A 26,591-nucleotide genomic window follows, 5' to 3' on the forward strand; every position below is an offset into this window, starting at 1 on the left:
CGTGAGGAAATATCAGCCTGAAATTACAATGGGCTTTAATGGAGACATGTTGAAAGTTTTTGTCACTTCATGCCCTCAAGAGGCATTTTGTTTAATTATTTTTTCCTTAATTATTTGTCATTTTTCAAGCTACGAGATGTTTTCCTACGTTTGTCATGGAAAATTATGTCTCAGAAATGTAGGGTTTGGGAATTATGGCAGTTTAAAAAAAATATATGAAGGCAAATTTCAAGATTTCCTACACTCTAGCTGTGACATCACGCACTCTAGTTAATGTTAAAATCTGAAGGCCTCTGTACCAAGGTCTAAACAATGTTTAATATCTCTAAAAGTAAGAATCAGATTTAAAAGTTGTGGTACACGAATAATGTCAGAAAGATGTGTAACATTTTAAAGTTGGAATGAGGTTTCTGAGTGAAAGTATGCATGAACAGTTAGCAGTTGAAGTCGCATGAAGATTGTTCGAGTCTGAAGATGTTCTCCATTGACTTCAATGGAGAAAAATGTGATGTATTATGGGATATATCTCTGGAATTATGAAAGTTATGAATGAGAAAAGTAATGGCAATCGATTCCCGACCGAGCTGAACGTTTTGATGTTCGAACAGAGTTTCTGCGATGTGGAATGTGGGAGAAGAAGATCAGCAAAATAACGGGGCGAATAATAAGAATAAAGAATTGTGTGCGTAAAAGAACATTTAGTGGGAATGCTGTTAACAGCATTCCCACTAAATGAAAAGGCCATAGTAATCCCTAAATAAGTCATAAGTGTCATACAAAATGTATGGTAAAATGTCAGTGTAGCATTCGAAGTGATTTCAATCAGCCACAGCTGAACTTGATGTTAGCATTCTATGCTTAGTTACAATATGAACATGGTATGGTCTGCTAGGCATCATTGTCATTGTCATCGTGAGCATGTTGGTATGCTGATGTCAGAATTGAGCTCAAAGCACTGGTGTTTTTATTATATAAAGCCTCAGAGTCTAAGCAGGCTAAACTGAAATGCTAATTCGTTTTTTTGTTTTTCTTGCTTTTTTGTATCATAAACACGATTTAAGTCCTGAGTTCAAGAATTCTTCTGACAAAACCCATCATTAAGTCATAACTTTGAGTCCTCCCATTACTGAAAATGGGCTGGTCAAACAGTAAATGCCCCACACACACACACACACACACACACACACACACACACACACACACACACACACACACACACACACACACACACACACACACACACACACACACACACACACACACACACACACACACACACACACACACACACACACACACACACACACACACACACACACACACACACACACACACCGTCACCACTCTGTTATGTTGACTCAGCTGGAAGCCTCTGCCCTGATGTGGTGACCCTTCAGTTCAGGTGGGTTTGGCTGCAGTTGTGCGGCCTCCTTGATGTGGAGCATTCTCACCGTAGACTGTGAGGCATTCAAGGTACAGCACCTGGCGTCAATTCCAAATAAAAACACAGAGGCGGCATGAAAGTGAAGGGGCGGGGGAGAAAAGGGGACAAGGAGAATTGAAAACTCAATGAGAGTTGTGTGCATTGTCAAACAATCAAAAGGTGTAATTTACCATCTGTTCCCTCTTGTTCATCCCAGGGGAGAGTGAACCCAATCTGAGGGTTTAGTGTAATACTATCTGTTCTGACATGCCGACTGTTCAACCCTCCTTTTCAACATATATTCAAGATCCTGAAGATCTGCTGAGGTGTTAGCATTTAGCTTATAAATAAACAGCTTTATTTAATTTAATATGATTCCCGTTCATTTCAAAAGCTGCCTCCAACGCCTCCATTAGGCGCAATAACTCCACAGGTTCTCACTATTAACGACAGGGAAATTGGAAACATGTGTTCAATAAAATGTAAGTGTGAAAAGCAACAACAACATCCATAAGCCAGGAAACGCGTTAGCATCAAAGCACAGCCTCAGTAGCTGGCATTCGTTCTCATTCCTCTTCAATTGTTCCCTATTAATTTAAATGAGAAATTACTGGAAAGCGACTCGCCTGCTGTTAAAGGCGAAATGTTGCACGTTAGAAGCTGCAGTGAGATTAATTTGCAAGGTCTCTTCTGGTCAGAAAACAGTGGAAGGTGGATGAGAGTCCCAGCAGGGGTTGCCCTCATTTGACCGGCGGCTGGCAGTGAACTCGTTGAACTGTAAAAGTAATTTTTATTAACAGGGGACTTGCTCAAGTATTTCAGCATGCTTCATTAGTTCATTTGGGCCTTGGAACATTAGCAAAGCATGATAGCCGCCAGTTTGAAGAAATACTGGACATGACTAGTATTGGTTTTTAATAAAGGTCATGCCTACAGGAAATACAAAGCAAAGCATATCAAGTAACAAGCACTACATTTTTGACTGTGCTGCATCTTGCTCTATCATCCTAGGGGAATGTATTCAGGGGAAATAGCCACAGCTATGTTGGAGCTATTATACATTGAGTGCTAAGATGTCAAATAGTGTCAATTTTTACATTTCTGGTCAAATTGTGAAAACCAGAGGGACTTTTATTCTTGGGAAAACTCTTCCAAAAATAATTGACGTTCATAAAAGCCTGTTTTTGAATTTGACTGTAATGATTCACTAAATTGCTGTGGTTTTGTGTTTTCCAGACCCAAACTGTGTCCGAAGAGAGCCAGCTCCTGTGCATCCAGCGACTCGGAGGTACGGACACTACTTCTTTCTTTCCCAGAAGTCCTCTCGTCTTCTTCTCCCTTCTGACTTATTTGTCAGTCACACATTCCTCTGTAAATGGAGCTTTAACCGGGATGTCTGGACGTTTCTTTGTATATTATTTGCCCCTTCACTGTCTAGCTCGGGCTCAGATCAGCTCATGTCGTTTTGAAACAAACCTGATGATGAAGCAGGGGGATTGTCAAATATGCGTCTTGGTGATCGTGTTTTAAACTGCTTTTACGTTTCTATAATGCCCTCAGAGGATACACATTTGTTCAGTTGTGTCTGTATCTCCCTGGGTTTTAAAACAATAATAATATTAATATAGACTCTTATTATCTCGGTGAGTTGCGTCTGAGTGGCAATAACATGTCCCATGACAGTACTTTATAGTTCATTTGAACAAATTGTCATCCTGTCTGTAGTCATTCTGCGAGGCCAAACATTTGAAGACTGATGATGATGAATTCTTGTCATACTTGATACTTAATATATTTCGTTTTACTACTTTAATGTATGTTTGGTAATCTTCTCTACTTCGAGCAACTGACACAACACCTAATCTCCCCTTGGCATAAGTAAAGTATTCTGATTGAATGTGTGTCGCTGTGATGTTTCTATGGTTTCCTGATAAACGGACCCTCACCCTGCTGGTGTTTCAGGTGCCGGAGGGGGTCCCCAACACGGCGGCGGAGGTGAGCGAGTTGCAGCTGATGGCTGAGAACCAGACCAACCTGGAAGTGAGCGCCGAGCAGGACAACAACAACGACAGCCCGCCACACACAGGTCGGGAACACACACACATGAACGCACAAAAGCTATTGGATGGCTTAAAGGTCACCTATTATGCAAAATCCACTTGTTCATGTCTCTTCTACATCACCATGTGTCCCCTCTTCTTCATGTCTCTTCTACATCAACATGTGTCCCCTCTTCTTCATGTCTCTTCTACATCAACATGTGTCCCCTCTTCTCCATGTCTCTTCTACATCAACATGTGTCCCCTCTTCTCCATGTCTCTTCTACATCAACATGTGTCCCCTCTTCTCCATGTCTCTTCTACATCAACATGTGTCCCCTCTTCTTCATGTCTCTTCTACATCAACATGTGTCCCCTCTTCTTCATGTCTCTTCTACATCAACATGTGTCCCCTCTTCTTCATGTCTCTTCTACATCAACATGTGTCCCCTCTTCTCCGTGTCTCTTCTACATCAACATGTGTCCCCTCTTCTTCGTGTCTCTTCTACATCAACACGTGTCCCCTCTTCTTCGTGTCTCTTCTACATCAACACGTGTCCCCTCTTCTTTATGTCTCTTCTACATCAACACGTGTCCCCTCTTCTTCATGTCTCTTCTACATCAACATGTGTCCCCTCTTCTTCGTGTCTCTTCTACATCAACACGTGTCCCCTCTTCTTCGTGTCTCTTCTACATCAACACGTGTCCCCTCTTCTTTATGTCTCTTCTACATCAACACGTGTCCCCTCTTCTTCATGTCTCTTCTACATCAACACGTGTCCCCTCTTCTTCATGTCTCTTCTACATCAACACGTGTCCCCTCTTCTTCGTGTCTCTTCTACATCAACACGTGTCCCTCTTCTTCATGACTCTTCTACATCAACACGTGTCCCCTCTTCTTCATGTCTCTTCTACATCAACATGTGTCCCCTCTTCTTCATGTCTCTTCTACATCAACATGTGTCCCCTCTTCTTCATGTCTCTTCTACATCAACATGTGTCCCCTCTTCTTCATGTCTCTTCTTCATCAACATGTGTCCCCCTCTTCTTCATGTCTCTTCTTCATCAACATGTGTCCCCTCTTCTTCATGTCTCTTCTACATCAACACGTGTCCCCTCTTCTTCGTGTCTCTTCTACATCAACACGTGTCCCCTCTTCTTCATGTCTCTTCTACATCAACACGTGTCCCCTCTTCTTCATGTCTCTTCTACATCAACACGTGTCCCCTCTTCTTCATGTCTCTTCTTCATCAACATGTGTCCCCTCTTCTTCATGTCTCTTCTACATCAACATGTGTCCCCTCTTCTTCATGTCTCTTCTACATCAACATGTGTCCCCTCTTCTACATCAACACGTGTCCCCTCTTCTTCATGACTCTTCTACATCAACATGTGTCCCCTCTTCTTCATGTCTCTTCTACATCAACATGTGTCCCCTCCGAGATTCTGAAAGTTTCAGGAAAAAATATTCTCTCTCTTTTTGATCTATTTCTATAAAAACCTGTCTGAAAATGAGCTGATCAGATTTTGGCCACTTTATGATGTCATAACGATGTGTTGTCTTGTGTAGCCATTAGCCAATCAGCAACCAAGGTAACCCCCCCCCCCCCCTTATCACCTGAATCTCCTCTAGAGCTCCATTGAGTTCTTTGTAACCAGATGTCTCTCAGAGGGGCGTGGGGAGGGGTTCCTTATTTTCATCTGAAGTAACAGACTAATCAGCACTTTGGAAACAGGGCTGAAACAGAGGGGATTCTGGGTAATGCTGCCATGATCTGTTTGGTGTTTGGAGCTGAGACCTATAATATATTGATGAAAAAGAGTATAATAGGGGATCTTTTTAAAGGTCCTGATTTCATGCTGGAAATGTTTAATAGATTTCCTTTTTGGGTGCATTTCCCTCTGGCATACTGCGAAGACATACCGTTGGGGAAAGGGGGCATTGCAGCAGGACCAAAGCCCATGTATTGCACATTACTCAAGATGCAATCCATTTAGATTTACACGTGTTAGGACTTCTGGGAAAGGTGACAGTACATTTAGAAATATAAATCACACATGAATTAGTTTCCTGGCAGAGCAATGACCCCATCAAGTTTGAGAGCAGCAGTCATTAAAAACGTAAGTGTTAAGGAATGTCCATTATTGGATGTATTTTCTCTGCTGATGAGTTCTTGGTGATGAGTTTCTAGATAACCATCCGTCTTTGTATTCTCCTATTTGACTCGTATGCTATTCGTTAAAAACAAATGGCTCTTTTGGGAAATCTTCCAGGAGTTCTTCTCGGAAAGATGTACCAACACTCAGAGTCTCGCATCACGTTTGTGTGATATTTTAAAAGATACAACTGAACCCTCCATGGACTCCAAGTGTTCAACGGAAAGGAGCATTGCTTTCGTTGAGCAGCAGCACACAGGCTTGATCCTGGAACAATCCACAGGCTTCTCTCTCCGTGGGACTGAACCCAGGCGGAGAGATTTGTGGGTTTGTGGCATTTAACCCACAAAGCACCCTGGGAGTATTTTGAACAACAGAGGAGTACAGTCCCCCTCTCTGTGAGCTGCAGTCACGGTGTAAGGAGTTTACACCAAAACACATTAGCCTCCTCTGCATGGTGTTTTATTGAAGTATTTAAATTGCAGTACAACCGCACAAGCTCTGCTGCTTCTCTGAGTGGGAAACAGTCCTTACTTAAAGAGGAGGAAAGCAGGAAAGTGTAATTTACAGTTCAGTTAAACTACTAATAATTGTCTCTGACCTACTTTAGGTAGAAATGTGCCGCACACCATCATTCAGCCTTTCTTCTGGCCAGACGTGCATTTATTTTGACTGATTGACAGATGTTTTTCTGAACTACTTCCGAACATTTAATCGTGATAAAGACTTATTACTATCTATTTACGCTGATTAGTCACAAAACAGTTTTTCACTACATGACACTTGTGGCTGAAATAATTCATAAAGACAGATGTTTAAATCAATTCTTCTATCTGTCAAGTTAATTTGAAACACTACTAATTGTGTTTTCATCTATTTTTTGGCAAATAAATGACTAATTTGAAAAAAGTGAGATTGTTATTAACATGATATCAATATATATATATTTATAATTTAAATATTTATCCTCTAAACCGGTACATCACGACACCCACAGCGCTGATTTCTGTCATGATTAATATCTATATAGGTTTAACATTTTTGAATTGTCCCTACTTTTATTTATCTACAATCTTTTTTGTAATTATTTGTATACAACCCGACTTCCAGCACTATCCTGTGTTACTCCAATGACGATGAAGAAGCCTTTTAATATATGAAAGTATGGCATGAAGACGGGCCTAGTGAGGGTTGAGACATTTTGTTAAATTGTCATATCTGCTGTGCACTCTTCACATCCACGATGTACAGCTTTTGATCTGTTTAACATATTCTAGAGGGGATAGAAATGGCCTTGTCTTGAATGTTTTTAAATATATGTTGTGTCTACCTATTTGTCTGTGTTTTGTAGTCAGTGCTGGCGGGGACATGTCCCAGTCCTGCAGCGGTCTGACTGAACTGGACCTCGGTGCGGATGAAGTGTTTATTGTGTCTTCAGCTCCAAGTTCAAGCAGACTGCCCTTCTCCCCTCACACAGTAAGGACTCATTTAATATCTATACAGTGTCTACCTGACCTAAAGTTTAAAAGATAGCGTGATGACGTGTTGGTGAAGGGGAAGCAATGGGCTTTTTTCCATTTGATTTCGAAACAGAAAATAAGATCTGTGTCTAACACATGGCGACTTACACGTTTTGTTCAGCAGGATAATCTCCACATGTTAACACCACTTTATGAATTTTGAAAAGTAAATGCAATCTCCAGAAGCACAACGCTAACGTTAGGCTATAAAGGAACTACAGCACGGTCACATGACTTCCCGTCACCACCGCTAAGCTAAAGGTGGCTAATGTTGGGCTATAAAGGAACCACAGCAAGGTCACATGACTTCACGTCACCACCGCTAAGCTAAAGGCAGCTAATGTTGGGCTATAAAGGAACTACAGCACGGTCACATGACTTCACGTCACCACCGCTAAGCTAACGGCGGCTAATGTTGGGCTATAAAGGAACTACAGCACGGTCACATGACTTCACATCACCACCGCTAAGCTAAAGGAGGCTAATGTTAGGCTATAAAGGAACTACAGCACGGTCACATGACTTCACGTCACCACCGCTAAGCTAAAGGAGGCTAATGTTAGGCTATAAAGGAACTACAGCACGGTCACAGGACTTCACGTCACCACCGCTAAGCTAAAGGTGGCTAATGTTGGGCTATAAAGGAACCACAGCAAGGTCACATGACTTCACTTCCCCACTGCTAAGCTAAAGGCAGCTAATGTTGGGCTATAAAGGAACTACAGCACGGTCACATGACTTCACGTCACCACCGCTAAGCTAACGGCGGCTAATGTTGGGCTATAAAGGAACTACAGCACGGTCACATGACTTCACATCACCACCGCTAAGCTAAAGGAGGCTAATGTTAGGCTATAAAGGAACTACAGCACGGTCACATGACTTCACGTCACCACCGCTAAGCTAAAGGAGGCTAATGTTAGGCTATAAAGGAACTACAGCACGGTCACATGACTTCACGTCACCACCGCTAAGCTAAAGGCGGAGCTTTTCAGCGGGATGACGTTTAGTCATTTCGTTTAGACACTCGTTAGCAACGGACATTTTTATGACACATTGGGGTATTAACTGACATATCTTATGATGTAGAACAAAATGTAAACATCTCTGCAGCTTGTCTTAACCACATACCTTATTTTCAGCTTCTAACCACTTACAAAATAGTTGACTTGGAGACAAGGGAAGGTGCTAAATCATTAATGCTAACTAATTTCTGGATGTTCCTATGATTTTTTTTCTCCAGTTTACTGTCTATCAGTCAGTGGATAAAACCGCTTTTACCTGAAGGAAGCCATGATGCTACACAGCTGTTAGAATAATTGTGTATCTGATCTCAAGGCCCAGCAGCCTTGTGGGTGATCTCCTGGCTTCGGGGGAAGTGATTCCTGCACCAATGATCATCAGAGGTGACGGGGCATTCATGGCATTGAATTGGCCCAGTGTTCCTAACAGGACTGACACCATTTATTGGCGTACGCGTGGTACACTCTAAAGCTATGAGGATATAAATGGGAAATGAGGATAATTAAAAAATGGGAGAAGCGTTGAGGAACAAGTAACGGTTCCACCGAGATTTTTTTTTATCCGATCTCTTTTGTACGATCTTGGAATAAGAGTTGGCATAAAACAGCTCTGGTAGCTTTTTGAAGGACTGGCAAGCTTTTCTGCAGCCTAGACTAATGGAGTGTTATCTCCAGAGCCAGATTCCCAGCTCTAATTGTGTGTGTGTTTGTGTGTGTCATGCACGCTTTGGCACTCAGTGTGTGGTCTGCTTGTGTGTATCCTCGATGCCATGTAAATAATGTTGGAGGAATGTTGAAAGGGGTCAAGGTTAATGACAAATTGTCAATTAATCTTCTTGGGGTCATGGCTAAGTAAACTTCCAGGTTAGCGCGACCCAAACAAATATGTAGCCGAGAACCCCCCTTTTGATAAACATTATTTTGGAAAAGGACCCTTTAGAAGTAGAGCTTTACAAAAAAGGAAGACTTTTATTAACCTATTTGCCTGTTTTTTGAAAATACTGTATGGAAATGTAGATCAATAATTAAGAGATATAGGTTCAAATCAACTTTATTGATCCATTGTTAAAATATATTGTATTAAAAAATATCCTCCTTTATCAACTGCAGTTTTAAGACATTGATGGATTATAATCCAACAAATTTCATATCCTGAAAAGTGTGAAAAGAGTACTTTTACTTATGTTACCTAAAGTTTATTTAAATGTTAATAATTGTGAAAAAAAGCTGGATCAACATTTTTTTTTAATTCTTCACTTTCCAAAATTCAAAAAACTTAATTTAACTGTTTCTCATTTTTCTGGTGTCAAGTTTCCCCGGCCAGTCTTAGACCCCGCATCCGGATCCGCGGTTTATAAGCGACTTGTGGTGGGTGGCTGATTTCTCACCTCGTGTGTTAAATTTAAAAGTTGCCATTGTGTTCTTGGAGCTTTAGCGTACCAAAAGAACATTTTATTTAAACCCCTAAGCTAATTCTCGTCTAGACAAAGCTAGCTGCTAGTGACTCTGTTTAAAGGATTATCTGCACTCGTTCTCTGTCTGATGGTTGCAACCCTAAAACCTTACCCCCCTCCCCCAATCAACAGCAGCTGTTGTTCATGTGTGACTGAAATCATTCCAAAAGTCATGCTGTTCTCTCGACAACTTTACAGAATAATAAAGATTGGTACGTGACACACACACGTTGGCTGGCTGTGTGTGTGAGAGCCAAGCTGATCAGCACAGTTCCTTCTTGTTAATCCATTAGTGTAGCACACGATGCAATCTGCAGGGAGAATTCAGGTGTTAGGGGGAAACAGAGTAGGTGTAATTAGCAGATTGGCAGACAGTCACTTCCTAATATCCCTACCATAATGACTGTGCTCAGAAATCCTTTCTTTGTCCCACAGCAGGGACACGTTCATGCCAGCTAAGGGTACAGTGCAGGTAGAGGGTAAAATAAAGAGTGGCCTAACATATAAAAAAAAAAGGGGCAATCACATGTTAATAAAATCTAAATCAAATAAGCACATATCCAGGTAGAAAAGACCAGAGATGTTAGCCTTTGCAGACCATTTACATGCACAATAAACGAATGAACACACTACAGGAAAGGGAAACCCAAAAACGCATAATAGGGCCTCTTTAAAATGTAAAATGGGCAGTGCCAATAGCCGCTTTCACACCAAGTACTTTGCCGTACTTAGTTCCCAGCACTTGGTACCCCCATGGAACTAAGAGCAGATCACGTTCACACCGGAATAAGTTCCCAGAGGGAAGATTACGCAAATGCAGCCGCTGACGTCACTTCTTCTTCTGCTTTGGGTTTACTGGCAGGCCGCAAACCACTTCACGGCGTATACTGCCGCCTGAAGTCCCCGGCCGGAAGTCCCCGGAAGCTGCTGGGAAGGTTGGGAGGGGTTGATTCGATAAGAACAGCTGCACTGTTATTTTGTTCAATCCATGTTTCAGTTAAAAACATAAAAGCGAGATTGTGCTCAGTGATAAAATCATTGATTAAAAATGTTTTACCTGCCAAAGACCTGACATTTAATAAAGCTAGTTTAAGTTCGTTAAACACACTATCAGTCAGTTTTCTGTAACAAGCTGTGGCTGACATGGAATCACTGCTAAATTAGATAAACTCACACAAACGTTTGAGTGCTTCCTGTATCTAAGCTGATTCACCGCTCTCAATCTATTACCTATCAACACAGATATCGACAAAGCTACTGGCAGGCAGGGCCCCGGCTTGTCCTGGAAAGAGTTGAGAGTGCCATACGCCCTTGAGCCTGGACCCAGCACATATCAGTCAGTGTTTGCGTTTTTTACACACACATCCTTATCAGGCTTCGGAGACAGCAGTCTTGAAGGGGGGGAGGACGTTTTGGTCCGGATGATTGTGGTAGGCATGGTGACGGGGGTGTTGGTGCGCGTCCAGGGGGAGGAGGTGGTTGACGTAGGCACGGTGACGGAGACGGGGGAGGTGGTGCGCGTCTCTGCTTCGGTGATTTTGGTGGGCGTCGTTGAGGAGCGGGGGTAAAGGACATGCTGCCAGCCCTGCGTATCGCCTTAGTTTGGTCTTTGAACTCCAGGAAGGAATCGGTGCCAACCCTCTGTATCTCCTTCATGTGTTCAGCGATCTCCAGGAGGGTGGGCGAGGGTGAACGGAGAGTAGAGAGAGCTGTGGGGTGAAGGAAGAGTATCCTCAGAGGTGAAGGGCGGTGGAGACTCCTCCATTTGTCTCATAGGTCTCCCATAATGAAGACATTCCTCAGGCGGGTGCAGTGATAATTCTTCAAGGTTTTCTGAACGATGTGTTGTGTATTTCTCTTGTTTTGATTATCGTGTTGCTTGTCCTTGGCAGAGGGAACATATTGATGATGCAGGCAGTTGAATATGTTAGAGATAAACAATTTCACTCCTGACTTGTTCAGACAAACTCCATTTGCCTTATAAAGATGTCTGCGGTCCCAGAAAAAGTTAAAGTGGTCAATAAAATGGACAGAATGGTCAGTAAGATTCTGCTGAATCTTGGAAGACCAAAATTGATATTTTTTCGAAATAGTTCTCTTTCTTTATCAGCCTGATTCATCAATAATTAGTGTTGTTTTTAAGTATTGTTGGATGTAGCTGTACATAAATCCCTCTGTTGTTGCCTTCTGCCCATCATACATATACGATAATACTTTACCGGTCAGATCAAGTCTGAAATTTGACTCGCAGCAGCTCCATGTGTAACATCAACATAGACAAATATCACAATACATGAAAAACAAACATTTAACATAACAGCACAATCAGTAACAGCACCCTTTAGCGTTTATTATTATGTATGTACGTTTTCTGTGTCTCCTATTTTACACACTACCTTTTCTTACTATGTTTATGTATGCACAATTATAGACTAAAGGAAATTGTGAAATCTACAATCTGAGCTGAAAAAATGCTGTTTTCAGCCTTTGAAATATGGAGATTTCTTGCTTTTCTCCGTTTTATACAATATAAAACTGATTTAAAGACATTACCATGTACTTTGGGAAACTACAAATCTTTATCAGCAGATTCATCATGTTTTTTTTAGTATTGTTGGATGTAGCTGGACTTAAATCCCTCTGTTGTTGCCTTCTGCACAGACATCTCATTTGAACCCTTACATATATGAATGTTTTCTGTGTCTCTCAGCAGCGGGAGAGGTTTCTGCGGCACAGTGACACCGGCCCCGTGGGGGAGTGGCCCTCTCCGGACTCCACCATCTCACCCTCTGGATCCACCAGGGAGGGCAGCAACAGGCCGAGAGCGTGGAGCGTCCGCACCTTCCAGGACCTCCTGCCTCCTCTGCCGCAGCTGCACAAGAAGTGGTGCAGCTGGAACTCCAGCAGCCCCTTCACCAAGCTGGTGGACAGCGTGAGTACAAAAAAACTATTTTCATATTACAACGGAGCTGGTCAGCGTTAGATTCAGTTAATTGCACCTACTTAATTTGTTTCTAAGGCTTCCCTGTCTTTTTCAATTTGTCAACGGTTGATTTTCTCTTAGTCAGCTTTCATTTCTATAGTCGATTGGTCAATATGTTAATGCTTTTTCCGGCTGAATTACTTATTCCAAGTTACTTTTTGGGCCGATTTAAAAACATTATTTACAGACTACTTTAAGTCTATTTCAAGACAAAGATAGGTAAAAACTATTTGTAATGAATATAATATCAAAAAAGAAAAACAAGGGAGGAAATTTAACATCGTATTTAAAAAGAAAAACCTGATCAGTGTGAGAATTATGATATCGAATTGACCCATCTTTAGTTTTTATCTTTACACCCATGCCTTTTTATTCATGTTGAAATTCATCGATCTCCTACTTTCCCAGACTCCAACTGGTTTGGCAGCGGACGGCAGAGCGGACCACGGCAGGAGGATCTTCTCCGACGTTCACCTGGACTCTAAAGCCGACAGCAGCTCCATCTCTGACTCCACCCTGAGCAACGCCTCCTTCCCGCTGTCGCTGCCCGCCCAGAGGCAGCGGCGCCTCAACTCCACCAGCAACCTGCGGCGCTCTCGCTTCACCGGGCCCTGTTTCGGCCTCCTCTCCGGGACACAAGAACCAACAAATCCCTCTGTTGTTGTGGTTCCTCCAACACAAGGTTCCCCGTCTGAACCCAGCTCTGCTTCCTCCACTCAGAGTCAGACAGAGGGCGTGAAGAGGCGCGATTTCCCAGGCGAGAACGACCACATCAGCGTTCAGGTGTTCGCCATCTCCGAGGAGGAGGACCGGCAGCCTCTGGTCTCAGCCGAGCACCTGAACCAGACCTCTGGACCTCTGAATGGGGTGGTGAAGGGGACTTATGAGGGGAAGGGGCCCTCCAGCCTCAGCCCTCAGAGGGTCAGAGCAGAATGGAGGCCGTGGGGGAGCCAGGCATCCGGAGGGGTCGCTCCACTATCTCCCAACTCGAGCAAAAGCAACGACATCCTGCCGTCCTTCACTCAGTCCACAGTGCCGTGCAGTGTGAACAACCAGATGGGATGACTGGTAAAAAAGAGCAGGGACTCTGAACTCTGTTAGTGAAACATATATAACCTACTTCTTTATATTCCTGAAAAATCTCCAAAATGATTATTACGTATACTGTAGCCTCCTGCCGGCAAATATAGTCATCTCACGCTTTCTATTTTTATAAGTTGTACAAAGATGGAATATTATGCTGCTTACTGTATCAAGGCAATGACTGCTGTGGTATTTGTGCGGTGGCCGACAGGTGCAAAAATATTTCCATTACGAGAAACGCTCTGCAGTTTCAGAAACGATGCAAATATTAAAACACAAATGTGCCGAAACACATGCAAATGAGGTTGATGTTCACCATACGTGACAACCCGTGCGCTGCGTTTACTAAAAGCGCTGCATAAACGAAACACTGCAAATACAAAACACAACGGAAACGGGGACACTGAAAAGTGACGCACACAGCTGGAGCACTTGTTATCCTGTCACTGTTGGCAGTTTCATTATTGTCAGTATATTTGAAGTTAGCTACGTTAGCAAGCTAGCTTACAGCAGATCAGAATGAATCAAATGTTGTTAAGATAAGCCGATAAAACTCACATTTTAATTGAGTATACAGTGACAGTTAGCAGACTTTATAATCCTGAACGTCAATAAACGCTCCGGTCCCAGCTGTGTGCGTCACTTTTTATCGTCCCCATTTCCGATGTGTTTAAGCTTCACTCAGCTAACTCTGCGCAGCATATTTTGTCAAGTTGGTGAAGATGTTTCGTCGTTTACATATGTTAATCTACATTAGTGTTTTTATATTTGCATCGTGTTCAGAACTGCCGCGTGTTTCTATTATTGCAAATGTGTAATGTCATTGTAGCGCGTTTGCACCTGTCGGACATCGTAATTATGTGTTCAAAAAAAGTATTTCCTGAGTGAGTTTATACCCGGTTTGATATTATCCAGTGAGTTATAAGACTCCAAACATTGCACTTTGTATTCAGTAGCTCATTCATTTAATTTGGTATCTTTAAGCGGTTATCATTTTTAGCCCAAGCTAACAAACGCTTCTACAATTACCTATTACCCTGCAGTGTTTTGCATACATTAATATGAATGTTGCAACAGTGTACATACTGTATGTACTTGTAAGGCTTATACTGGATTTTAAAAGGGAAATCAGAATATAATAAAAGCATCTAGAGTACTAATATTCACTATGATGTAGTATAAAGAGAGAACTAGAGAGCACAATAGTATTTAAAATGAGTTATTAATTAATGTTTTTAAAGTTTTAATAAAGGCTGTGTTCACATGTTGTGTCCTTGATCTGAAGATGTGTTTTTTGTGATAATTCAGCACCAAAGTTAAGGATGTAAGAAGCTCAACGCTCATCTTGTTTTCAGCAAAGGAGGAAATATAAATGCAAAGAAAGACATGCTTTTTAAAAGTGACATTTCAGTAACATCATTTTCCAAAAATACGCCACACACATTTTTTGAGATAATACTTTCTTTGAATGATTAGCGTCTAAAGGGTTTGTCTTGATAAATGTTCAGGGTACAATATAAACATGTCATAGGACGGTATGTCATAAACGAATTACTGCCACAGTGGTTTTACATCCGAGTCGGTTCATAATGTCAACAATTTAATATTTTTTCCAATTAGACATTTGGGTACTTTACAATATTCGTAAACCCTTTCTAAGGGTATCTTAGTTTGTACTTCATTTATTAATTGGGTTGTGAACACTTTATAAATCCTTAATAAGCTTTTATGAGAAACAGGGCGACTGACCGGTTGCTTGCCAAATAGTGAGCCCACATGTATCTGTCCTGCTAAGCCTTATATTGGCTACCTAGCTTACTTCGTCTCCTTCATCAGCCAGCATCCTTGGTATCTGTTGTTCACTCAGTAGATTCTCGCTAAGTAGCCAATATAAGGCTTAGTCATCTTGCCAAATAGTGAGCCTGTGTTGATGAATGTAAACTGTTAGAACTGGTTCTTAATGATTAATAAAGTGTTTACAACCTAATTAATAACCTAAAACCCTTTATAAGTGTAGTCTTATTGTAAAGTGGTACCCACATGTGTGAAATCGTGGTGTTTAGCATTCTTGAGTCATGGTCAGAAAAACATGTTTTATGACCTTTGGCCACCAAAATGTAATCAAACCACCAAACTCAAAATATAGTATGTCCTAGTAAAGCATGTGAGCATGTATTATACCATAAAACATGATGACAAAGTCATACTACAAATGTCATTATATAGGATGGCATTCAACTTCATAGTATATTATAGTATACAGTAGTATGTCATAATGTAAAATAAAGTGTCATATATATATATATATTACACATACGCTTTATTATCGACCACAAATTAGTTGTGATGTTACAAAATCCTGCTCGTTCCTACCCGTCTTAAACTCAAAGAAACATTCAGCCTTCAAAGGTCACCGTGTGCAGAATCCACCTCTCCATGTCTCTTCTACATCAACCTGTGTCCCCTCTTCTTCACGTCTCTTCTACATCAACATGTGTCCCCTCTTCTTCACGTCTCTTCTACATCAACATGTGTCCCCTCTTCTTCATGTCTCTTCTGCATCAACATGTGTCCCCTCTTCTTCACGTCTCTTCTACATCAACATGTGTCCCCTCTTCTTCATGTCTCTTCTGCATCAACATGTGTCCCCTCTTCTTCACGTCTCTTCTACATCAACCTGTGTCCCCTCTTCTTCATGTCTCTTCTGCATCAACATGTGTCCCCTCTTCTTCACGTCTCTTCTACATCAACATGTGTCCCCTCTTCTTCACGTCTCTTCTACATCAACATGTGTCCCCTCTTCTTCCTGTCTGAAAATGAGCTGATCAGATTTCGGCCACTTGATGTCATAACGATGTGTTGTCTTGTGTAGCCATTAGCCAATCACCAACCAAGGTAACCCCCCCCCTTATCACCCGAGTCTCCTCCTAGAGCAGTGCTTCTCAAACTTTGTTCAGTCATGTACCCCCTGACCGACCCCGAACATTTTTGATCGAAAAATAATTCCAATATAGTGATGTTCCCTCAGTGTGTGATTTATTAACTCGTCGTGGTACGCATTACAACACACTAAGGATGTGTTCATGTTATGCATGAAACGTAACATAATGGAACAAAAAATAAGTTTTTCAACTGAAGTAATATCTGTTTGACAAACCAATGAACAAAATGATATATTATGCAAAACTATAAAATACAATACAATACACAAATTGAAATGTGACATGTTTATATGAGGACCCCCTTGGTGGTTCTAGGAATATGTTATATGAAATTGTGTTTTCTATTTAACTTATTGTACTAAGATTATTTTTGTAATCATGCACGGTATTTTTTTAATTAACTTTTTTTAGTTTTTAATCTCACGTACCCCCTGCAGTACCCCAACGTACCCCTAGGGGTCCGCGTACCCCCATTTGAGAATCAAGCACCATTGAGTTCTTTGTAATCAAATGTCTCAGAGGGGTGTGGGGAGGGGCTCCTTATTTTCATCTAAAGTATCAGACAGAGAATCAGCACTTTGGAAACAGGGCTGAAACAGAGGGGATTATGGGTAATGCTGTAATGACCCGTTTGGTGTTTCAGCCAATCAGAGACAGGCTCTGGATATATCTGGACCTGTGATATATTACACCAGTGTAATAGGTGTGAACATTATGAAGCAGAGGAGAGCTCAGACACAGACGGCAGTCTTTTATTTTGTTAGGATAAAAAGGAAAATCATTTCAAATACAACTTTAGCATTGCTAATACAACACACGGGTAAAGAAGCAAACCTCACACATGTTCTTAATGTGATATCGTGATTTAACGAGAACGTGATTTTATCCTAACTTTTCAAATCGTGCAGTGCATACCGAGGCACCGGGTACGCCCTGACGCACGTTCAGTCTCCCTTATTTCCCTGGAGACGTGATGAGGTAGAGTGGGACCTGCCTCCACACAGAGGGAGTCAATGTTTGCCTCGGTGTCCAACACGCCCCCCACAGCCCCCCCCAGGGGGCTGCAAAGCCTCTTTATTACCAATTCCTGATTGGAGCGGCTCGGCACTGTTGTTGGCTTAGAGATCCCCGCTCGGGAATCATTAAAATGCAGCCACTCTGTCGTGCGGTGGAAGGCTGAAGGCCTGAGCCGCTGAGGAATGCCAGCGTGAGGAAAAACAACAACAAGAAGAAGAAGAAGAAACACCGAAAGCACCTTGCTAACAGGAACCGACACCAACACTCGCAAAGAAAACAGGAAGCGCTGCATTCCCAGAACAACAAACACTGCATCCATATTCACTCTGACACTCTGACTGGACACTCCCAAAGGCATACCATCTTAACTCGGCTGGTATAAAAGGTTACATGCATCTTATTCTGGACTAAAACCCTTCATAGGATCAGATATAATGATCCTGGAAGACAGCTCCTAAATGATTTCTGGTTCATTTGGATGAGAGAAGTTACGTGCATATGCCAGTGTGGACCCACCATACCGGGGGGGGGGGGGGGCAAAAACAACAACAACAAGAAGAACCACCTAAAGCACCTTGCTAACAGGAACCGAAAACAGGAAGCGCTGCATTCCCAAAACAACAAATACTGCATCCATATTGACTCTGGCTGCTTGTACTGCATACTCGCAAATGCATATTATCGTAACTAGGCGTAACTAGGCTATTAAACATATCTCTTGTTCTTGATGTTGTGCCTCGTATTCTGGACTAAAACCCTTCAGAGGATCAGACTTGATGATCCTGGAAGACAGCTCCTGAATGATTTCTGGTTCATTTGGATGAGAGAAGTTATGTGCAAATGTCCTCATAGTTGTACAATATAAATACCTTTATAAAACATATTTAGTGCGTATTCTCCTAAATCAACTAAAGGCCTGAGCTTTGAACATTTCCTACACACCAACCGTGGTCCTAAATAAAAAGACAACCAAGATTACAACTTCATCCTCATATCTCAACATGTATAAGGCCTCTTGAAACTAATGTCCGGATGTTCCCAATGTATCTCGATTTGTTTTGTTACAGTCGACATTGTGCTATATCTGCAGCTTAGCATGACAGCCGTTAAGAGGGTCCTCAGATTCATCATTAACTTGGTTTACCCGGAGTTAAAGAGCTTCCAGGTGTTCCCCTCTCCTTTAGTGTGGTGTATAGTCACTCCATAACACTCGTGCTCCTATTGGCTAGCGCTCCAACACATTTCCTGTGATAGACTAAGGGGCGGGACATCTCATAACGGTTGACCAATCAAAACAGAGCCGGCGGCCAGCTAACCAATCGGAGCAGACTGGGCTCTGGTTTCAGACGGAGGGTGAACAGAGGTGCTGCTTTTCAACAATAAAAGCAAATCGTCACAAATGACAGATAATGAAACCTAAAAATTAGCATAATAGGGCACCTTTAAAACAACAACAACAACAGCAGCTTTGTGAACCTGAGGAACGAGAGAAAATCTAGAAATCGGAATAAACATCTTTCGAAATTCTTGCGAAGTAAGCTAGAAATCTGTCGTTTAAACACAAATGACAACTGTTGTGTTTGTATTGGCACGTCTCTGCTGTAAAACTCTCCTCTGCGGGTCGCCCACTACCTCTAACAGCAACGTCCCCCGGGAGCATATTCCATTACCACCTATTAGTAACTGCATTTCCTCACAGCTAAGCTCTTACTACAAGGCTGGGAGAAAGCGTCCCTCTTACACTACATTAATCACCTTGGAGATGATTATCCAGAGCAAAGCCCCGCCCCCTGCCCTCTGACAGCGTTACAACACATTGATCCCCCTCCCAATCCTCGACAAATATCACATGAGATGATAAATCTACTCTAGTATGTGTGCGGGGCTTCGACGTGGCTTTTTGCCCGAGTCCCAGACGTTTAGAATATAATTCAAAACTAGGCTCTTTTTTTCACCTAAAATGATAAAACTAGTATCGTCCGCATTATTTAGGAAGCCCTGGATTCTTAACTCGGCATGCCATAGACTGAAAACATGTCACAACGTAAATATACATCAGGTGCTTTAAGCCTTAAGGCTACAGGAGACATAACATGTTAACATACATGTGCGTACATACAGTAAATGGCCTTATTCCATTCAGATTGCCTCACTCGCTCTTAATCTGAGAAAACATTTTCGACATGAAGGCTGGAGGGCATAACAGGAAGTAGAAATAAATTACTCTAACAGTTGGTGGTTAATTGAAGATGCATTATCCACGGGTAAAAGTGATCAGTATATAAATGGTGGCTGTTAAAAAATAGTTCTAGTAAACATCAATGTTATTGTGCAAAGTAATTATTTCACACTGGTCACTATTACTAATGGATACTGATTGTAATTTCTGCATTAGGGTTATTATTGCATAATATCTGGAAGGCAGTAGGATACAATGGAGAAAAATAAAACGTCTATGAGATGCTCCGTTATCTACATTTGACACTTTAGGAGGAACAGACCGCTCCGCTGCTTCAGCTCTTGAAACGCGTCTGCTCACAAATGTGGTTGAATTTCCTGGAATTGAAATAAAGAGAAAAGACAAACACATCATTTAGAGCGGTGTTTTTAAAGACAACGATAAAAAATGACAACAAAAAAATCTTATTTAGGTTTAAAACAGCAGACATGAGAGAAATATAGGACCACGTTTATACAAGAACTCCCCCTAGTGGTTAGATGAGTGAACTACATTGGGTGGCTGTCCCCCAGATTTTAGCCTGAACTTTCCAAATGTATGACCGAAAAACCTACAAAAAAAACTTTTTTAAATCACTGATTTCCATCCTATCCAGCTGGTTTGAAGAACAGGTGTGGCTTTTCATAATAAATATCCAAAGGTCTCGTAAAAATATCATAAATAACCATGTTAAAGGTAAGAATGGAGAAACCAGCTCGAGAGCGCTAGAATTTGAAAGTACCCAGCCGAAAAAAATCTGCCCCTTCCTTCAGACTTCCTCACAGAGCCCCTCCTCCAACACACACGAACGCGCACATGACCAATGAGGGCACGAGATCAGTGTGTGCACAGGTGGAAGGCTGACAGGCAGGTAGGTCATCCAGTTACTTTAGCTGGGCCGGTTAAGCCCACAGTGTATGATGGACAATCACTCATGATGGGTTTGTACTGCTTACTGGTCAACAAGTTATGGCTTCTGATCACACACAGAGTGGAGAGTCATGATAAAGAAAGTTCATTCAAAAGCAATATGCTGCAAAAATGGCATTCAAGGAAACGTCAAAGTTGCAGAGAGGACTGGTAATAATCAAGCCCCCAGGAAGTGCGCCGGACTCGGATGAAAATATTCGTAGTGTCCAAACGGCGGTACTACAACTTCCGTATCAGTCCGTGACGTCACTGGGCCCAGAAAGACGTTTCCCCATTGACTAACATCGGGAAAGAGACGTCTGTAAATCAGCAGATAATTCTTTTTAACTAAATAAACTACCCAGTATGAACTACTTTATAGCCCTTATGAGAATCATTCTGTCCTTAAAGTTGTAAAATGCACTAAAAGCCGAATCTAGATTTATTTTCTGTCTCCATTAATTCTAGTGAGCCGGGGGGCGGGGCTTAAGGGGCGCATGCTCTGTGAGCGCACATACGGGTTCTTCTCATGGATGTATAATAAGAACTGGATACAGCGTGGGAGGCGGGGCCTCGTTCATTCCTATGAGAGTTGCTCATTGGCGCATGAAGACAAAATGGCCCAACTTTTGAGAGAGCGAAACGTCGCGAAAGTATTCATATAATCCGTTGTTATTGTGCATCCATGGGTAAAGGTGAAACTCATGTAGTACTGAACACGTCACATGAACGTGCCGGGCGGTGCGGTCCCGTGGGTTAGATCTGTGTTCATAATGCAGAGGAAAATAACGTTATTAGTACATTTTACAACTCGAGGACCGAATGTTTTTAATAAGTACAAGTGTTCATACCGGGTAGTTTATTTAGTTTAAAAAAAATTATCCATCGATTTACAGACGTCTCTTTCCCCATGTTAGTCAATGGGAAAAAGGCTTTGCGGGCCCAGCGCTTGATACGGAGGTGTAGTACCGCCGTTTGGCCACAACAAATATTTTCCTCAGAGTCCAGCGCACTTCCTGTGGGCTTGGATCTTCTGCTCTGACAGCCAGGCATGCTGGGTAATCTGTGACGTTTCGCTCTCAAAAGTTGGGCCATTTTGCCTTCCTGCGGCAATGAGCAGCTCTCATAGGAAAGAACCAGACCCCGCCTCCCACTGTATCCAGTTCTTATTCTACATCCATGGTAATAACAGAGGAAACTACAGTTCCCACATTAACCACTAGAGGGCAGATCTGAGACTTAATGAGTTTATATGGTGCTTTCTATTATTATTATGAGAACACTTACGTTGCATGGTGCGCCTTCACCTGCGTGCGACAGTTGCGTCCCCAGTAACAGTCGGGACGAGATGTAACAGCAGCTGCAGAAGAACATCAAATACAGTTATTTCCTGGGTATTGATTACAAATCCATTAGGGTAATATTCTAGGATTTTCATTGCCATTTCTACGCTGTAGCTTATGTGACCTGCTCTATCGAAATCAGTCGCATTGACCCGAAGACACATTCTGAGTTGTATACTGCTGGAAAGAGGAGATTCCTAGCTTCCTAATGATATCAGGATTGTTGTTGTTCTCCAAATATTAAGCAACATATGTCCCATTATATAATGACTGTCACCGAGTCCTCGTTTTGAGAAAAAGGCCTTCAAAGTTTCCTCTTCTCTGGAATCCATCGATCTGATTGGTTATTAGCAAATGATCAAAATACTACGGAGGGAAGATATTTCCGTTTGGATTACTGGTCTGGGGGAAGCTCGCGAGTGTGTGTGGGTGTGTGTGTGTGTGTGTGTATACGTGTGTGTTTGTGTAATTTTGCATTTGTGTGTATTGCGTTTGTTTCTCGGGAAAACCCTCACGAGAAACACCGGCTGTTGTTCTGCCCGCTGTGACGTTAAGCTACTCCGTTCTCCGCTTGTAATTATGCCGAAGCTTCAAAGTTGTATTTATCACCTGAAGTTTAATATTCTGAAAGCCAAGACTTTGTTTATTTGAAATCAGATGAAAACAAACTGTAACGGACCCTGCCGTGTTATCTATGATTACTCTGCGCTCACATTCATAATGTCAGCCGGAGGGAGGGGGGCGGCGCTGCGGAAGAGCAGATTGCCTGTCATCGTCCCTTGACAAGCTTAAAGAATGTATTTATCGTAAGTTTGGAAATAAAAGTTTCATATTCTGAAAGCCAAGACTTTGTTTGTTTAAAATCAAACAAAACACACGAACCCCGAAAAAATAGTTTTTTACGCAAATCCACGTTTATTTTGAAATGAGCCGTTGCGACTTCCGACTGATTTCGATAGAGCGGGTCACATATGACATTAAAACCTTTTAAACTTAAAGGTCTCCTATTAAGCTATTTTTAGGCATATATTCTGGGTCTCAGATACAAATATATAAAAGCATGTCTATGAAGTGTTTTGTTCAAAATACCAAACAGATCATGCATTTTAGACGTCCCTCATATCCCTCTATTTCAGCCCTGTTAGAGCAGTGCTTCTGGTGGTCCGTGAGCGCCCCCTAGTGGCCCGTGAGTATATTGGTAACATTTCACCTTTGAAATAAATAAATACATTTAAGTTTTCCGCACTCTCGCGGGAATATCTCCGCAATGGAGCGAGCTTAAGTTTCACTTTTGATTGCATGAGACAGCCCAGATCAACACCTTCATCACACATGTGGCCACTTGTTTGTACCATCTTCAGGCGATTTGTAAAAAACTATGTCTTTTTGGATATTTGTGGAGTTAGGTGGTCCGCGAGTGTTTTTTTATTGGTTAAGTGGTCCTTGGTATGAAAAAGTTAGAGAAACACTGATTTTGGGTCCGTAGAAGAAAGAAAAAAAAGAGGGGGAGCTAATGCCTGCTCATAATTCAACCGGCAGATACAGTTAAATGACGTGATTTACGTCATATCGCAAATCTGGATCAGCCCCCGTTTTTAGAGATGTGGGTACGGAGGAAAAGAGAGAGGGTTTTGTTTTCTGACACTTTGTGAGTTCCCCGACGCACCAGGGACACATTATTCATGTATACAAGACATCAAAAAGTGCATTTTGCATGATAGGTCCCCTTTAATCTTGAAAAGGAAAAGGCTTATCATGAAAACGTTGTCTGAAAAGCTTAAAATGGCACAATATATAAAAGGCTGTTCTGACCTGGCAGCTCAGGAGCAGCGATGTTCTGTCTGAACTTGTAGGCCAGCTCCTTGAAGGACCGCAGGCCACAGCAGTAGCACAGGATGGCGTTTGGAGAGATGCGGCAGTCTGAAGAAGAGGATATTACATGTATTTCTCTCTTTATACGACAGTGTGGACTTGAAGGTGCGTCGGGTTTTGATCTGAAGCTCACCTGACAGGTAGTAGCTGCCCTGCTGTAAGGCCTGCAGAGACTCCTGGAGCACGTCTCTCCATGACTTCCCTTTGGAGGACAGGTAGTTCTGATGGAAACAAACAACGGCATTTTAATATCCAATCCAACTTTATTTATATAGCACATTTAAGAAGTGCTGTACATCAATACATATATAAAGAGCAGCATAAATACATTTAGACAAAACAAATGTAAAAGCACGAGACACTAAAACCAGCACAGACTGAAAAACTCTCAAACACGATGTGAAAACACAACGAAAAATGTCACATGTGACTCCAGGTGCAAGTGACATGCACTTCTGTCCTTGGGCCATGCTGTTAGTGTTATAAACGTTACCTAAAAAACATGCATTTTATAATCTATTTATTCATGTTATAGTAGCAAAAGCTGTTTTAGATCATCATGACCTTAAGCCTATATATATTTTACATATTCACTCTTTATTTGATATGTATTTATGTTGATAGGTATGTATATTTATATATTTTGCGATGCCTTGCTTACATGCTGCTGTACCAAATCCATTTCCCAAATTCAGATCAATTCAGTCGGCCGTTGCCCCGGTTAGAAATTGACCACCCCGATAATAAATAGCAAGCTCAACATCCTGACCTTGAATTTCATTTTGTTGACATGTAAAAAAAAAAACAACCCAGGGATAGTTTTTGTTGGCCGATCCGACAGGCACAGATCCTCTTACCTGCAGGATCTCTGACTCGTAGTTGTTGTTGTTCAGCACACCGTCCAGGCATTTGTCGGTCAGATTGAGTTCTGGAAAAAGAAAATGGTGGATTTGAACTGTGAAACATTCGGCAAACTACACGACATAAAGTAGCAGAACCTGTATATAATTTAAATTGTATTCATCTTGTGTTAATCTGTACTGTCCTGATTTTCGCTCTTACATTTCCCCATGGGGATTAATAAAGGTCCATCTTATCTTATCTTTAAGTAGCAGAACAATTACAGGAGGCTATAAAAGCTTTATTTGGTACAATCAGATGGCTTGACTTTTTAATGCCGTTTTATTTCCATTTCAGAAATATTTTGGACTGTTTATTTCATTTCATTCCAAACCTTTATTTAACCAGATTGGTCCCATTGAGATCATAGATCTCTTTTTCAAGGGAGACCTGCATTATTATTATTTCTTGTGTCTTCATTTATCTTATTGCCTTGTTTTTTATGCTGCAAAGCAAACATTTCCCAAATTGGGATCAATAAAGTACTAATCTATCTATCTATCTATCCATCCATCCATCCATCTATCCATTTATCTATCTATCTATCTATCTATCCATCTATCCATTTATCTATCTATCTATCTATCTATCCATCTATCTATCTATCCATCCATCTATCCATTCATCTCTAGAGGACTACTCTACATTTCCCCAAAATGATATATAGTCCAGTTGCTTCGTTGTGATTCAATAATATGCTTTAAATGTCTAGACTCAAAAACAAATTAAAAATCTAAAGTCTTACAGAACAAATCTGAGATTGATTTTGGGCCATTTAGTTTAGTTTCATTGTCATCAGCCCAGAGCCAGCAGAGCCCCCCCCCCCCCCCGAGGCTGGATCAGAAACGTACCACTGAAGCGGGCCAGACAGCCCTGACAGCCGATCCTCTGGCAGCCCCAGTACATGTGACAGAAGGGCCGCTGACACAGAACACCTGCAACACAATCCGGAACAGAGCACAGGGTGTATCGTGAGTTGTGTGCAACAACATATCCAGACATGTGCAACAACCAGAGAGGGTAAAAGTACACACATCCTTTACTCAAGTAGCAGTACAGATACTCGTGTTTAAATATACTCTGGTGATAGTAGAAGTACTGACTAAACTTCTTTACTCAAGTACAGATACTCGTGTTTAAAAATACTCTGGTGAAAGTAGAAGTACTGACTAAACTTCTTTACTCAAGTACAGATACTCGTGTTTAAAAATACTCTGGTGAAAGTAGAAGTACTGACTAAACTTCTTTACTCAAGTCAAAGTAGAGAGGCTTTGAAGTGTACTTCAGTAAAAAGTACCCATAACTAGCAGCTGTTTTAAAGAGTGCCTGACCTCCCTTTATATTAATAGAACAATAATGTCATTGTTAGCTAATTAATGTTTCCATGGTGACCAACGGCAACATGACAACGTTTCCATTGGTCCCTCTTCTTTAGAGAAGACCAGGAAGTGATGGATACACGGATCGTGTTCCAATCAATAGGCACGCAGTGACTCTAAAGAATAATGATCACGCACCCACACACATTCAGACTAAAGGAACCAGCTGTTTGGGAAATGAGAGAAGTAGAAAGTACAGGTATTTGAGTTCAACATGTAAGAAGTAGAAAGTACAGGTATTTGAGTTCAACATGTAAGAAGTAGAAAGTACAGGTATTTGAGTTCAACATGTGAGAAGTAGAAAGTACAGGTATTTGGGTTCAACATGTG

At 41.6% G+C, this 26,591-nt stretch overlaps 2 protein-coding genes across 4 annotated transcripts in view; one reads left to right on the plus strand and one right to left on the minus strand.

The window, feature by feature from the left end:
- LOC117443353 (uncharacterized) overlaps positions 1 to 14,991 on the plus strand; it is a 35,910-nt gene extending 20,919 nt beyond the window's left edge. For 2 of the 3 annotated variants that reach the window (XM_034079345.1, XM_034079343.2), the window contains exons 4-8: positions 2,660 to 2,711; positions 3,386 to 3,509; positions 6,971 to 7,095; positions 12,326 to 12,547; positions 13,007 to 14,991. In XM_034079345.1, coding sequence (XP_033935236.1) covers positions 2,660 to 2,711; positions 3,386 to 3,509; positions 6,971 to 7,095; positions 12,326 to 12,547; positions 13,007 to 13,663 — 1,180 coding nt within the window. In that variant the 3' untranslated portion in view covers positions 13,664 to 14,991. The remainder of the gene's footprint in view (positions 1 to 2,659; positions 2,712 to 3,385; positions 3,510 to 6,970; positions 7,096 to 12,325; positions 12,548 to 13,006) is intronic. The other variant, XM_034079344.2, reaches the window with a different exon arrangement.
- Positions 14,992 to 17,359: 2,368 nt separating this feature from the next.
- On the minus strand, positions 17,360 to 25,813 carry LOC117443355 (E3 ubiquitin-protein ligase CHFR-like). The gene is made up of 6 exons (XM_034079346.1): positions 25,734 to 25,813; positions 24,840 to 24,910; positions 24,116 to 24,203; positions 23,923 to 24,030; positions 22,055 to 22,127; positions 17,360 to 20,196 (listed from the first exon to the last, which is right to left on the minus strand). The coding sequence occupies exons 1-6, from the start codon at positions 25,786 to 25,788 to the stop codon at positions 20,154 to 20,156; spliced, it is 438 nt and encodes a 145-aa protein (XP_033935237.1). The 5' UTR covers positions 25,789 to 25,813; the 3' UTR covers positions 17,360 to 20,153.
- Between the last annotated feature and the right edge of the window lie 778 nt (positions 25,814 to 26,591).

Source organism: Pseudochaenichthys georgianus, unplaced genomic scaffold, assembly GCF_902827115.2.
Source record: "Pseudochaenichthys georgianus unplaced genomic scaffold, fPseGeo1.2 scaffold_592_arrow_ctg1, whole genome shotgun sequence".
Lineage (NCBI taxonomy): Eukaryota > Metazoa > Chordata > Actinopteri > Perciformes > Channichthyidae > Pseudochaenichthys > Pseudochaenichthys georgianus.

Coding starts and splice junctions, on each gene's coding strand:
- LOC117443355 (XM_034079346.1), bottom strand. CDS start 25,788: ATGTACTGGGGCTGCCAGAGGATCGGCTGTCAGGGCTGTCTGGCCCGC. Junction 24,204..24,839: donor ACGAGTCAGAGATCCTGCAG/GTAAGAGGATCT, acceptor TGTTTCCATCAG/AACTACCTGTCCTCCAAAGG. Junction 20,197..22,054: donor GTGAAGGCGCACCATGCAAC/GTAAGTGTTCTC, acceptor TTTCAATTCCAG/GAAATTCAACCACATTTGTG.